Source organism: Coenobita brevimanus, chromosome 71 (assembly GCF_032717465.1).
Source record: "Coenobita brevimanus isolate Jiangsu-jjx chromosome 71, ASM3271746v2, whole genome shotgun sequence".
In the NCBI taxonomy this organism is placed as follows: Eukaryota; Metazoa; Arthropoda; class Malacostraca; order Decapoda; family Coenobitidae; genus Coenobita; species Coenobita brevimanus.
In genome coordinates this window covers 29,360,619-29,376,592 of record NC_137024.1, presented here as the reverse complement: position 1 = coordinate 29,376,592, position 15,974 = coordinate 29,360,619, and the positions used below count along the sequence as shown (strand labels likewise).

General features: G+C 40.0%; 1 protein-coding gene across 1 annotated transcript in view; it reads right to left on the bottom strand.

Moving 5' to 3' along the window:
• Positions 1-15,974, bottom strand: part of polybromo (protein) — a 740,816-nt gene that overhangs the window by 346,070 nt on the left and 378,772 nt on the right. The window contains exon 18 of the mRNA XM_080277986.1: positions 9,832-9,933. Coding sequence (XP_080134112.1) covers positions 9,832-9,933 — 102 coding nt within the window. The remainder of the gene's footprint in view (positions 1-9,831; positions 9,934-15,974) is intronic.

Sequence of the window (15,974 nt, the reverse complement as noted above, 5' to 3'; positions counted from 1 at the left end):
ATTCGCACTCCGACAGACTCTCTAAAAATATTTGCCAAAAATCAGTTATTCCTAGAATATTAAAATCACATATGCTTATGGCACATACCTTCAGCTTTCTCCTGGGGTGTTTGTTGAGCCTTCGTCAAGTACCGTAGGACTTGTGGAGACCTCTGAAGTTGGGTAACGAAGTCTCCACTTTACACTTCCCGACAACCCATAATATGATTACCACAACCTGATATTATCACTAGGAACACTATTCTATGATTCTCAAATAGTTTGGAATCCATATTCCAAAAAAAAGAAAAACACAGTGAAAGCAATGAAAATTACGAGGGCGTATGACCTTCCCACTTGCGCTAGTTCGTCGCTGGTGTTGTCATTTATTATTCATAAAAACACTCTCAGTTTATATTTCTATTACTATATAACACTAATACATATCTACAGTCTTTATCCATAAGTTTCCTTCAGTAATAGAAGTTTATTGTCACTGCAGGCATTCAATTTCTTTCAGTGAAATACATAGCATTCACTTCCTCGTCCTGTATACTAGCATTGAGAGTGAATGTCACTTTCACCTTCACTCTCATAACTCATAGTATTCATACATGCTAGAGTGAAACTTTCACTTTCATTACTCCTAGTATATATACTTGTATTCTTATATTACTACTCATTTACATTTCTATTTACGTTCTCTATTTTATTTACATTATTTAAATTTTTATTTTATTTACACTGTGTTATGCAGTCACTTGAAGTAACTTATAAAACTATTTTCCACTGTTCACTTATATTTACATTCACTGCTTTCACTTGCTGTTTACACATTATTTACAATTCCACTTGCACTGTTTACTCAACAGAAAGATCATAGTCACTCTCTTTCAATTATCAACCCTTTACCTCTTTCCACACGAGGTTTAGTAGGGGGTAAAGGTCACAGAGCCCTTTGCATGGGGCTAAAGCGGCAGAAGTTAGCAGGAGCGAACAGACGTACTGTCACTTTGGAAGATGACAGTGAACTGAGAGGGGTGGGCCGGGGTGGCCTACCTAGGGAAATGCATTACTGCCAACGTCAGCCCCTTGACAGCTGCTAATATATAGGAGTGAAATGATTGGCAGGAAATCTAGACAATACATTATAAATTAGGTACAGTAATCCCGCATTTTTTGTCTACAGTTTTGCCCTCTCGCGGATTTTCTTAGCATTAATAAGTTCAACTAAAATATCCTTGAATATACAGAAAACAAAAAATTTGAAATTCCCGCAGCTTCCAATTGTAGCGCGGTAAACTCACGCCACCCTTTGTCCCTTTCCCGCGGCCCCTCTGCCAGTGTTACCATATCTAGCATAATTTTATTCTTTTAGCATAATTTTGATCAAATTTTCGAGTCTGGAATATTTTTTAGCATATTAGAAGTTTTAGAATCATTCTAGCATAATATAGAATGGAATGGAATATTTTTGGAATAATTTTATAAAAGCTACAAATCAGAGAGAGAGAGAGAAAGAGAGAGAGAGAGAGAGAGGGAGAGAGGAATAAGGTAAGACGTTTGAATAGTTGGTTACTTTCAGTTTGGGCTTGGTTGGGTTGGATTAGGTTAGGTTAGGTTAGGTTAGGTTGGATTAGGTTAGGTTAGGTTTTAGGTTAGGTTCGGTTTGGTTCGGTTAGGTTAGGATAAGTTTGAGCTTTGTACTTTACCCATGATACCTAGGTTTTTCCGACGGATTTTGGTATGATTCATTCGATTTTCAGCTTCATTTCAGTCGGAAATGACCATTTTCTGTGTTTCCCCCCCTCCCTATAACCCCCGATTCCCCAAAGATCCCCTATCATTGCAGGGGGATGGGGGGGTCATATCTCAAAATCTGGTTATTTCCGACGGAAATGATGCTCAAAATCGAATGAATCACATCAAAATCCATCAGAAAAACGTAAGTTTCGTGGGAAAAAGCAGTATGGGCAGAAAACCGATATTTACCCTCTTACTGTATGTAGGTTCATTTTAATATTTTCATAGTAAACAATACATAATTAATATGTTGCACGAATATGTATAGAATTTTATCATTTAGCTTCAAGTTAGCATAATTCATTTTTTACTTGGAACAAATTTGCTCAATCTAGCATAATTTTTTCGCTGCCTTAGCATAATTTCGTTGTTTGGGTATGGCAACACTGCTCCCTGCCCCGCAGTCCTCAGTCCACGCCTGACTGCTTCACGAGGCTGGTGTACTTGCAACTGCACTATGATATCAGCCTCTTGCCTCCCACTTGCTTTCCACATGGCCCCAGGACGTAAGCCAGTCTCACCAAAGGCTAATAATACAATTAGTAAGAACTCCAAAGTGACAAAACGATCAAGAAAAGTTATGACCTTAGCAGAGAAAATTGTGTTACTGGACAAGCTAAGAAACGACCGTGGGAGTGTTTGCTATCACCAGTTAATGCATCTTTTTATTTTGTACTGTTTTGTGAATAAATGTGTAGATAATTGTGTATTACAGTACGGTGTTTACGTTTTTCCTTCATAATGGAGTATGTGCTTTCAATCTTGTAAGAAGGTATTTCGGGATGAGTATGGAGGTTTCGGGACAATTCGCAGTCACAACAAACACAAAACAATTCGCCTTCATTAATGAAGATAGCTATGGGTGACGCTAGAATATAATTCAAAGGCGACTACAGCGAGGAAGAAACAAGTTAATTATTGACTAAAGGAGCAACTAATAAATAATATCCAGAACCTACGCTACTGAACATAGTCTTTGCTGGATCCCCCTGAAATATAGTTATTAAAGTATTGATTAATTAATAATAAGTATATTGATAAAAGTATTGATTAGTATATTTATAGAATGGCGAGGAATCGTCCAGGGTGCGAATTGTTCTGAAGGGGAATCGTCCATGTTTTGACGGGGAATTGTCTGACGGCGAATTGTCTCGCAATCAGTATGGACATGGACTGTGTGATGGGCAGCATGGTGGACACAAGTGTAAGATTCAATTGTTAATAGAGTATTCACGGAATTGACTTTTCGCGGGGGTTACAAGAACGTAACTACCGCGAAATATGCGGGATTACTGTAGTTCCAGGTGAATGTAAATATCACTTAGGCTTCTCCCTTCCCTCCTTATATATATTTTTAGTACAAGAATAGATTATACGGCATATTTCAAGGGGAAATAAACAGTGAATATTAGCGAACGAGTGCACGTCAGGTGTTGTCAGGTGATAATTAGCCAATTCCAGGTGTATGGCACTCTCACTTACCTTATTTCTTTTGGGTATATATTATTTGGTATAAGAATAGGGCATAGGGCTCATTTCAATGGATGAAATCAGTGGAAAATTCCAGGGAAAATTTACTTGGCGTAGCACAGCCGGGTAGGCGAGAGGAGAGGGTAATGGAGGGCAGGTAGGAAGGGGAGTCAAGAACGAGGAGAAATGGCTAAATTGTCAACAATGGATGGGAGTACAGATGAGATTAGGAGTGCTGACTAGTGTTGGACATTGGCAGTACTGACAGATGATACAAGCTACCACTTGAAAGCCCAGGCGAATTCAAAATAACACAGAATCGCAAAAGTGACGCCCCGTGGTATGATCCCTTGCTCCCAAGCGTCATGAAAGTGACGCCCCGCGGTTAAGGGGTTAATAGAAGGTGTATGATAGCAAAAAAAGAAAGAGATAAGGCATGGAACAACTGGAGAAAGAGGGGCAACACCAGAACGAAGGAAGAATATAAAAGAACTAGAAATGATTACACAAGAATACGTAGAGAAGAAGAAAGTAATTTTGAAAAAGGTATAATAGACAAATGCATGGATGAGCCCAAACTGTTCTATAGATTTGTTAATGACAAATTGAAACAAAGGGAAGGAATCACCAAACTGAAAGTAGACGGAGAGGTCTATAAAGATGCTGCAATGCAAGCTGAAATAATGAACAAATATTTCCAATCAGTTTTCACTAATGAAAAAGAGTTTGTGGCAGGGGAGGGAGTGACTAGAAATGTACCGGTGATAAAAGATATAAAAGTGGAGGTACAGGAAGTGTACAAATTATTGGAAACTCAAGATGTAAGGAAAGCCCCAGGACCTGATGGAATTTCTAACTGGGTACTGAAGGAATGCAGAGAACAACTGGCAGATAAAATTCACAGTTTAATCATGTGTTCTCTGCAAGAGGGGAAAGTGCCACAAGAATGGAAGAGGGCAAATGTGGTACCAATTTATAAGGGAGGAAACAGGGAAGAACCCCTGAATTATAGACCAGTGTCTCTAACCAGCATGGTCACAAACTTGTGCGAGAGAATCCTGAAAGACAGATGGATAAAATATCTAGAAGAGATGAATATTATGGTCAAATGTCAGTTTGGATTCAGAAGTGGAAGGTCATGTGTTTCTAACTTGTTGAGCTTTTACTCAAGAGCGATTGACGTGGTACAGGAGAGAGATGGTTGGGTGGATTGTGTGTACTTAGACTTAGAGAAGGCCTTTGACAAGGTACCTCATAAGTGACCAATGTGGAAACTAGAATATATAGGAGGACTGAAGGGGAAACTCCTGGAATGGATGAGAGACTTTTTGAGAGACAGACAAATGAGGACAGTAATAAAGGATAGGATGTCTGGATGGAGGGACGTAACAAGTGGAGTCCCTCAAGGCTCGGTGTTTGCGCCAGTAATGTTCCTGATTTACGTAAATGATATGGTAGATAGAGTGAACAGTTATCCAAGTCTGTTTGCTGATGATGTAAAGATCTTGAGGAAGGTAGAGGTTGAGGAGGATTGTAAAATGCTGCAGGAGGATTTGGATAGGATACACAATTGGAGCCAGAAGTGGGAAATGAAATTTAATGTAAAGAAATGTAAAATATTGGAAATGGGTAAAAGTACCAGGAGGCCATCACTGAATTATTTGTTGGGTAATGAATTAATCACTAAAATGAGAGAAGAGAAAGACTTAGGAGTGCTGGTCCAAGATAGTTTGTCACCTGAAAAGCACATTAATAAGATAGTTAGAGAGACTTATAAACTCCTGACTTACATAAGAGTAGCATTTCATTATATGGATGAGGAGATGATGAAAAAATTGATAGTGGCCATGATCCGCCCCACGTTAGAATATGCAGCGGTAGTGTGGTCCCCACACAAAAAGATAGATATAAACAAGATTGAGAGAATACAAAGAACAGCAACCAAAATGGTCCCCAGTCTGGCAGATCTGTCATACAGAGAGAGGCTGGAAAAGCTGGATTTGCCTTCCTTAGAGGAAAGAAGAAAGAGGGGAGACATGATTGCAGTGTTCAGGACCATGGTGGGAGTAGATAAAATTGACCGAGAAGATCTGTTTGTATGGGATAAGAGAGCAACAAGAGGACACGGAATGAAATTGAAAAAGTCAAGCTGCTTCAAGGATATCAAGAAATATAGCTTTCCTTACAGAAGTATAGACTTATGGAATAGTCTGGACAAAGAGATCATCCAGTCTAAAAACTTAAACGAGTTTAAAGGTAAATTTGACTTACTGAGAAACAGCGATGGGAACCCACGAGCATAGCATATTTCGTGTGTATCTCAATTAGGTATATTGGGTAAATACATAAGTATTTGGAATGACTTAGACAAAAAGGTGGTGCAGGAGAAAAACATTAATGTGTGTAAAAGTAAACTAGATAAATGTGGATATGGAGACAGGACAACACGAGCATCGGTCAATTCCTGTATACTACAAATAGGTAAATACACACACACACACACACACACACACACACACACACACACACACACACACACACTGAAAAACACAGATATAAACACACCCAAACATTCAGGCACAGACATGGACACATGCAAACACCCAACGCGTGAGGCCTGGGATGGCCGTTGTTAACATTCTTGTTTTATTGTCAATGTTATAATGCATTAATTTTTTGCTGCAGCATGTTCATGGTCATATTATATACTTTTTACATATCCAAGTGTTTTATATTTATGTCTTAGTAATGGGACTATGAGTGTAAAGTATGAGGTTAGCTCGAGATGTGCCACTTAAGAATGACGAGTGGGGGACTGGGAGGGGTATGGATATGGGGGAAGGTTGGGAGCTGGGGTAAAGGGAAGTGGAGCTCGTTTCGTCCCCCTCTCCCGTCTTCCCTGGGTATACGAAGGTACGAAGGGGGCACCCCTGAGCAGAAATTAGTGATCATGAGTGTACAGTACAATACACTCCAAAAGACAGTAAGAGAAATTGTACAGGACTGAACACAAACCCGCAAACATTACCAAAAATTATTTAAAGAAAAATTTAGCATATGTTACAGGCCAAAATAATTTTGAAAACTTTGCTGTGTACACTGCTTTATCCTGCACTGTACAGAACTAATCAAGAATTATAGGAGGACTTACTTAAGTCTTAAGTAGAAAAGTTTCTAGAGAAAGGAATGAAGTTGTATGCAGCCTTCATGGATTTGGAGAATGCATATGAGTGGATATACAAAGAATGTGGAAAATATTAAGTACTGTATATAAGGAGTAAATGGAAAGTGCTGAATGCCGTGAAGAGTACAGTACATCCCCTTAGTACGTGAAACCCCTAGTGCGTGAGGACCAGTTTTTAATATTTTCCTAACCAGAGTACGCGAGTCACACCCACACGACGCGAGACAGCAAGAAAAAAATGCTCAAAACCGGTGTTTTCCGGTGTGAACCCCGAGAGTGACACCTGCCTCTCCACTACACGCCACCCTCATCACTTGTTACATTCAACGGCCACCGCAAATTCAGGAACCCGAGGAAGCAATGCCTTCTTCTGCAACGCCAATTCCTGGGGAGGAACTAGAGGATGAGGTGATGTCAGTGGTGTCATCAACAGACTTTGAAGGATTCATGGAGGAAGTGAGTGAGGTGGCTCGTGAAAGTGTTGATGAGGAGGTTGGTGAGGCAGGTGGTGCGGCTGGCGGTGCATCAGGTGGTGCAGGGGGTGCACACTAAGTGCCTCACCCTGCCTCAGAACCCCTTCTTACGTCCATCAAGCCTGTTCTCATCTCTGACTAAGGTGAGCAGCCATATTCTTGTTACTTCAGTTATATTTTAAGTACACAGTACTATATACAATATGTCTTAGATATTTTCCCTCAAACAGGTCAAAGAGGTTAATGATGGAGGGAAGTGCCACCCATATGTTAATTTTCCAATTAGTTTATGTATTCCAAGTACGCAAAATCCTAGTATGCGAGCACATCTGCCACCCATATAGGCACACATTAGGGGGATGTACTGTATGTATGAGGGCGCTAAGGCTACAGTGTGTGTGTGAATAGTGAACTGTGTAAATTTTTCTATCTGAATACTGGATTGAAACAGGGAGGTGTCATGCTTCCATGATTGTTCAATCTGTATATGGATGGGGTTATAAAAGAGATACATGGTAGAGCAGTGGATGTTGCAGCTGCCCTAATGAGAGAAAGCAATGTTTGGAAACTTCCTGTACAGTTGTCTGCAGATGATACTGCATTGTTAAGTGAAGACGAAAGGGAACCGCAAGGCTTGGTGAATGAGTTTGGGGGTATTTTTAAGAAACGGAATTTAAAGGTGAATACAGGGAAGAGTAAAGTTACAGTCTTCGAGAGAAATGAAGTCACTGAATGTAAAGTGAGGCTGGATGATGAGGAAATGGAAAATGTGAGTACATTTAAGTACTTAGGTACTGTGATGAGTAAGGATGGAAGTTTGGAGGATGAAGTACTTGAAAGTGTACAATATGGAAGAGAGGTTGTTGGTTCTTTGAAAGCAGCAGTAAGAAGTATGGAAGTAAGCATGGAAGTAAAACAATCGCTGCATGACAGTATTGTGATACCAACTCTAACATATGGAGGTCAAGCTTGGACCTTGTTGGAAGGACATAAGTCAAGAGTGAGAGCTGAGGAAATGAGTTATCTGAGAGAAGCATGTGGAGTTACGAGGGGAGGCAGAATGACAAATGTGAAAGTGACGGAGCGATGTGGTGTGGATATAGATGTATGTGAGTGAGGTGGAGGGGTTAGAGAGGGAGGGGGAGGCTGAGAATGAGATGGAAGGATGGAGTGGAGAAGTATGTGAGAGAATGGGGTGTGAGCTGGGGAAAGGGCAGTGAAATAAAGGACAGGGCAACATGGAGGCGACTTGTTTGTGACCACCCTTTATGGGATTAAGGTGTCTGGCAATAGACAGATATATAGGAAACTGGAAAAGGTGGAGAGAGAGAGGATATGTTTGTGGATGATGATGGAAGGAAACAAGGACATGAATGTAATATGAGGAGCAGATAATTAAATGACAAGAAAAAATTTTGTTTCTGAAATAGAAGCACAGACATTTGGAACAGTTTCAAAGAGGAAGTGATGCAAGCAAAGACCACCCTTACATACTGGATGCACTAAGATATGGAAACCGGAAAACATGAGTTTAGCTCAAATCCAGTATACTAGAACCAGGTAAACACATCATCATCGTCATCTAATCTATGTTGTCCTATGAGAAGTGTGGAAGCATGGGGCTGGGCAAGTTGGTCCTGACATTTAAGTTGAGAGTGACCAGCCTCACTCATCCGTGAGTGGCATTACGTGAGCAATGAACCCCAACCACCCCTTGGATATAAACCTGCACCGGCTCAGTCTGACTGAAGTGCCTTAATTCCCACCGTCACTAACTCAAGTGTTGCCACTGATCGCCAGGTAGTTCAATATGGAAATTGGGCTACTAATGCAGAGACTAGAAGTGGCATATCTTTAAAAATCTCTCCTTTGATAGTTATTGATATACCGTACATAAGCTCTTCATGATATTATTCTTTAGTAGATATACTAATTTCCTGGGTATGCTTTAATGCAATAAATGCAAGAAAACATTACCACAGAAGCCGTGAAAGCACACTGGGAGTGACAGCATTCATCACATATTTACAAGTCTCTAGCTGCACCTTCTGTTTGAAACCTATATAAATTAGTTTTCTGAAAGAACAATGCTTCATCTCTAAAATGCTAAAGAAAATCTGCAAAGTTTTTCATATGAAAATTGTACAATGTTTAAAGCCGAAATCGTATAGAGAAGAGACCGCCGGCCGAAATCCGACGATGCCGAGGGCTCCAAAATACTGTACGAAACGTCAAAGCAACGTGCCAATGTTGTACCCTGAACAGGGTATGCCTCTAGACTTCAGGAAAAACTTCAGTCTAGTCACTGTCCATTTTTCTTTGCAACGGTTTTCCATGATCATTGTACAGCAGGTCCAGCAGGGCAGCAGACACACGTGAGTTTGTTATTGTTTATGATAGTAACCTACGACCTTCAGCCATGTCATGCTAATATTTCTTAATGAAGAACCGTTACATGTCTCTCATAACACTCTTTACTTTTGTTTTGATGGACAAATACATGAAAAGGACATAAAATAAAGCTTATCGATATTTAAGGAAGGAAAGTAAAATAACCATCCCAAAACCGAGATGGTAGACACAGCCCACCAATTTTTTATTCTGTTTGACTACATTACAGCTTCTCTTCCTTGTAGCAGTGAGTAAAATAATGTTATAATTTCTCCCTTCCTTTTAGTGACACAGAGGGCACATAAAATGAATGGGGTTTAGTTGACTGACTTTGATGTCGAATATTATGTAATCTGGTGAAGAGTGGCAGTTTTTCCTTGGTTAGTGTCATCAGGAATTAGGTAAATACAACTAGGCAAATACAAATTTAGGTAACCCATTTCTATCTTAAGCCATGTTCTTTCTTCTCTCAAGATCCATACATCATCTTCATGAACACATTCATTACTACCAGTAATGTGGCTAAAATACCTTGTCTGGTGGTGTGAGGTATACGAAGTCTCCTACAAAGTACTGCACCTCGTTGTGACTCAGGCTGCTGTTGTTGGTACCATCAGTTGGCTGTGGTGGAGGCTGAAACACACATAGATCATATATAATGTCTTCCTTGACAGAATGGATCAACAAATCACATTTTCTGAAAAACATTTTTGTACAGAAAACCAAACATCAACCTATTCTCTTCTATCTGTATCTGCATGAAAAGGCCTGTGGCAGAGGCTGAAACACACATATATCATATATAATATCCTCCTCAATGGAATGGATCAACATACCACATTTTCTGAAAAACATTTCTTTACAGAAAACCTAACTTAACCCTGTTCTCTTCTACCTGTATTTGTACAAAAAGCCCTTCCATCACTTAAAATATAGTTACAACCTGCCTAATATAACATTATTTTTTTTACCTTGGGTACCTGCTGCCCTGATGCCTGACTGATGGCTCCACAACAAAAGTTACTAACATCTGTTGGACTATCTAGCCAATCCACATTTTTCGAAAATGCACTTTCTTACATAATGTGCATTTTCAACTTTCAATTGCACTTGTGATGTAGGTGGTGGTGGCCATCACCCACTCACTTTATGTGGTGCTGCTTACTTCCTTCTTATTCTATCTCTGTGTCTATCCTTCCCTTTTCAGACTTCTCCCTTTCCTTCCTGTCACTTTTGATTAATCATCTTTCCACTTCATGTGGCTCTACACAGAGTGACAAGCCTACTGGTTTCCTGTTACCCAAGAAACCAATACAACACTGGGTGGTAACCATATAACCAGTTTGCAGAGTGAACAGGTGGAGATGCAAATGCTGCATCTGTTCAGGAACCAAACCTCCACACCATTCCCCACTCTTCACTCGGGTGAAGTGCTGTCAGCCACGTGTGAACACTGATTCCCTGCATGGGACAACCCTGCAGGGGCAGTTGTTTGTCTGTAGTTGATGGCTCTGCTCAGCCAGACTAGGGGTGATCAACAACAACAATGAAAGAAAAGCATTTAGGAGCCGAATGCTGATCACCCACCAGAATATGCTGTTGGCCAAGTCCAAGATTTAGGCCACATCTTTATACCCTGAAAGTTTCAAGTTGATAGCTCAACCCATTCACGAGACATAATGATGCTAAAGGAAGACGATAAAAGCTACTTAACCTTTGGCAGCCATTTTAGTGATCTTGACCTAGACGCCGGAAACCATTTTCGAATTTGTCCAAGATATTGGCCATATCTTGATATCCTGAAGGTTTCATGTTGACAGCTCATGCCGTTCATGAGCTATAATGGTTCTGAAAGTGGGCAATAAAAACTAGTTGACCTCTGGGAGCCATTTTGGTGACCACGGCTTTGACCCAAGTGCCCATTTTTGGACTCGTCCAAGATTTGGGTCATTTCTTGATAGCCTGAAGGCTTCATATTGATAGTGCAAGCCATTCATGAGATATAATGGTACTAAAGGCAGGCGATAAAAGCTTGTTGACCTTAGACAGCCACACTGGTGACCTTGACCTTGACCCCGAGAGCCTATTTTCAAACTCATCCAAGATTTTGGCCATATCTTGATACCCTGAAGATTTCATGTTGATAGCTCAAGCCGTTCATGAGATATAGAGGGAACAAAGACACAGACACAGACACATACACACAGAGGCAGGCAAAAAGATTATCGCTCCGCCTTCTAAAGGCGGGCAATAATAACAACAATAAGTTGCATTGGTGCAGCAAGCCTAAACCACTCTTAAAACTATCTAAAAATATATTCTTTTTCAACTAAACTTGTCAGCTGCACTGATTCATAGTTGAAGGGTTCAGCAATGGAAGGTACTAATATCCTCTAGCCTATCCTGCTAATCAAGCTGAGTGAAATACCACCACAACTTCTATCATACAGTCTTTACTTCGGACAAAACTTCACCACATAGGACCAGAAAATGCACTCGCAGCCTGACAAAAGCTGCAACAAACAAAATGCAGTACTAAGATTTTGACAACTGCAACAAATGATATGACAAGCAATTCTGACCACTGAAGATACAATACATACCACATAATTAAAAAATAAAGATATGATTGTTTGCACCTTGCCAACCTTTGATCATGCTATCTGACAAAGTTCATCCATGGCGCATTTGTACCTACCATCATGGAGGGCCTCATGAATACACAGTTAATAGCTGTCCTCATCATCACCATCCAAATCCTGCTGTTATAAATGGGGTGGGCTTGATGCAGAAAGTGGAAAACATAAATACCATGCCCATCATTCTATTCCATCACCCTACACATGCATGCACTGTGCACACACACACACACACACACTCACACGAGCAGCCGGAGAGAGAGGTCGTCCCAGGCATCGCTCCTAACCTTGAGTAGTTTCAGGAATTTTGTCTGTCCTGTCTCCTAGGGTCTTTCTTTAAATTTAAAATAATGGAAGTTGGTAGACTACCAAAAATGTAAAGATTTGTTGGCAATAGTATACATGAATGTTTGTGGCTTATTCGGTAACAGCTGTTTAGGTACTTTACCGGTACGTTAAAGATGGCCGAAAATGTAAACAATGAGGGAATGGAATTTCAAGGATTTGATGCTAATACTAATGTCATGGACCTGGTGAAAACATTAATTATGAGGATTAGTGAACTCGAAAAAAAAGTAGAGAATCTAGTGATAAAGGATGTGTCAGGAAATACGGAAACCACCATACAGAGTCTAATCCAGTCCAACGAAACAGCCAATGAAGAGATTAAGAATTTGAAGAGGGAGAATGTTGAACTGAGGAGGAAACTTGAAGAGAGTACTAATAAAACGGAGAAGGTGAGTAATGTACTAGAAGAACACAAGGCAAAGTAGGCACACGTAGAAGAAGAACAGAAAGAAGTGGTCAGCTTAAGAGAGATCATCCAGGAAGAAAGGGAAATGAACAAGAAAGAAATGGAAGAAAATGTAGTGAAAATACTGAAGAAAAAAGAGAAAATAGTGAGAGAAACTGTAGAAAGGAACAGATGTGTGGTAGTATTTGGAAACAGGGAAGAGGAAGAAAAGGTTAGGTTCGTAAGACTCGAGAAAGACACGAACATGGTGAGAGGAATATTAGGCAAGATTGACCCCGAAGGAGACAAGTGGGTAAAAGAAATTGAGGAAGTAAGGAGGATAGGGCCATACAACAAAGGGGAAACAAGACCAATGAGAGTCAAGTTTACATCAGAAAGTGTAATAAATGAGATACTTAAAGTGACCTGGAAATTAAGCAAAGAGGCGGGGATGGAAAATATTATAATAAGAAAAGATCTGAATGAAGAAGAAAGAGAAGTTTTAAAATCATTAAAGGAAGAAGTAAAGGAAAAAAATGATAAGAGGACAGAGGAAGAACGTAATACTTTTTTTGGGAGAGTATTGGATATGAAAGTAAGGAAATGGTATTTAAGGAAATAGAAGTGAAGGAAACTAGGGGGGATGGTTGTGAAAGATCAGAAGTTGAAGAAGTGGTACGGACAGAGAGTAGGAGAGAAGAGGGTATTAATAATGTCAAAAATAATTTGAAGGTGATATATACTAATGTTGATGGTTTCATGTCGACAATGATCGAAATTAATGATTTCTTGAGAGAACATGAACCTGATGTCATGTGCCTTGTAGAGACCAAATTAAGAGAAGATATTGATGTTCATTTGGGAGATGGTAAATACAAACTGTGGAGAAAAGACAGGAAAGAAAAAAAGGGAGGAGGAGTGATGATAGCAGTGAAGAACAACATAAATGTAGATACTGTGGAAATGGGAGAAGGCAGGGCTGAAGTGATATATATGAAATTAGAAACTGGAGAGAATGTTAAGAGAGATATGGCGGTAGTGTATGTTCCCCCAAAGACGAGAGCATGGAAGGATGACGAATACCATGAGATGTTCTCAGATATGGCTAACTACTTGCAAAAAATAATTGAGAAAAGCAATAATATAATTTTGGTGGGTGACTTTAATTGTAAAGAGGTGAACTGGGAGGAATGGTACTCGGGAGGCGGCGAGGATTCGTGGGGTACTATGTTATTAAATATAATAATGAATAATGTGATGACGCAGTGGGTCAAAGAAGAGACACGGTTTCGAGGTGAGGACACACCAGCAAGGTTAGATTTACTGTTCACCAAAGAACCCGATGTAATAGAATCATTGGAATATCTCTGTCCTTTGGGAAAAAGTGATCACGTGGTCATTGAGTTCCAGATGTTAATAGGAAACGTCGAGCCAAGAGACGAGCTTCATAGACAGGGAAGATACAACTTTGGCATAGCAAATTTTACAGGATTGAGAAACTTTTTTGAAAATGCGGATTGGAGAAAATTCAGAGAAACAAGAGAGATACAGAGGAAGTGGGATATCTTTCTAGACCTCTATAATTTGGGAGTGGAAAAATTTGTACCAAGAGTAAGAGGGAAAGAAAACAGGAAAAAGGAGTGGTTTAATAGAAGGTGTATGATAGCCAAAAAAGAGAGAGATAAGGCGTGGAACAATTGGAGAAAGAGAGGTAACGACAGAACAAAGGAAGAATATAAAAGAACAAGAAACGAATACACAAGAATACGTAGGGAAGAAGAAAGGAATTTTGAAAAAGGTATAATTGACAAATGCAAGGATGAACCCAAACTGTTTTATAGATTTGTTAATGGCAAACTGAAACAAAAGGAAGGAATCACCAAGCTGAAAGTAGATGGAGAGGTCTTTAAGGATGCGGCAATGCAAGCAGAAATAATGAACAAACGTTTCCAGTCAGTTTTCACTAAAGAAAAGGAGCTTGTGGAAGGGGAGGGACTGATTAGAAATGTTCCGGTGATGAAAGATATAAAAGTGGAGGTGCAGGAAGTGTATAAATTACTGGAAACTCAAGATGTAAGGAAAGCCCCAGGACCTGATGGAATTTCTAATTGGGTACTGAAGGAATGCAGAGAACAACTGGCGGATAAAAATTCACAGCTTAATTGTATGCTCACTGGAAGAGGGGAAAGTGCCAAAAGAATGGAAGAGGGCAAATGTGGTACCAATTTACAAAGGGAGGAAACAGGGAAGAACCCCTGAATTATAGACCAGTGTCTCTAACCAGCATGGTCGCAAAATTGTGTGAGAGAATCCTGAAAGACAGATGGATAAAATATCTGGAAGAGATGAATATTTTGGCTGAATGTCAGTTTGGATTCAGAAGTGGAAGGTCATGTGTTTCAAACTTGTTGAGCTTTTACTCAAGAGCGATTGATGTGGTACAGGAGAGAGATGGTTGGGTGGATTGTGTGTACTTAGACTTAGAGAAGGCCTTTGACAAGGTACCTCATAAGAGACTAATGTGGAAACTAGAATATATAGGAGGACTAAAGGGGAAACTTCTGGAATGGATGAGAGACTTTTTGAGAGACAGACAAATGAGGACAGTAATAAAGGAAAAGATGTCTGGATGGAGGGAAGTAACAAGTGGAGTCCCTCAAGGCTCAGTGTTGGCGCCAGTAATGTTCCTGATTTACGTAAATGATATGGTAGATGGAGTGAACAGTTATGCGAGTCTGTTTGCTGATGATGTAAAGATCTTGAGGAAGATAGAGGTTGAGGAGGATTGTAAAATACTGCAGGAGGATTTGGATAGGATACACAATTGGAGCCGGACGTGGAAATGAAATTTAATGTAAAGAAATGTAAAATATTGGAAATGGGTAAAAGTACCAGGAGACCATCACTGAATTATTTTTTGGGTAATGAATTAATCACAAAAAGGAGAGAAGAGAAAGATTTGGGAGTGCTGGTCGAAGATAGTTTGTCACCAGAAAAGCACATTAACAAGATAGTTGGAGAGACTTATAAGCTCTTGACTAACATAAGAGTAGCATTTCATTATATGGATGAGGAAATGATGAAAAAATTGATAGTGGCCATGATCCGCCCCAGGTTAGAATATGCAGCGGTAGTGTGGTCCCCACACAAAAAGAAAGATATAAACAAGATTGAGAGAATACAAAGAACAGCAACCAAGATGGTCCTCAGTCTGACAGACCTGTCATACAGAGAGAGGCTGGAAAAACTGGATTTGCCTTCGTTAGAGGAAAGGAGAAAGAGGGGAGACATGATTGCGGTGT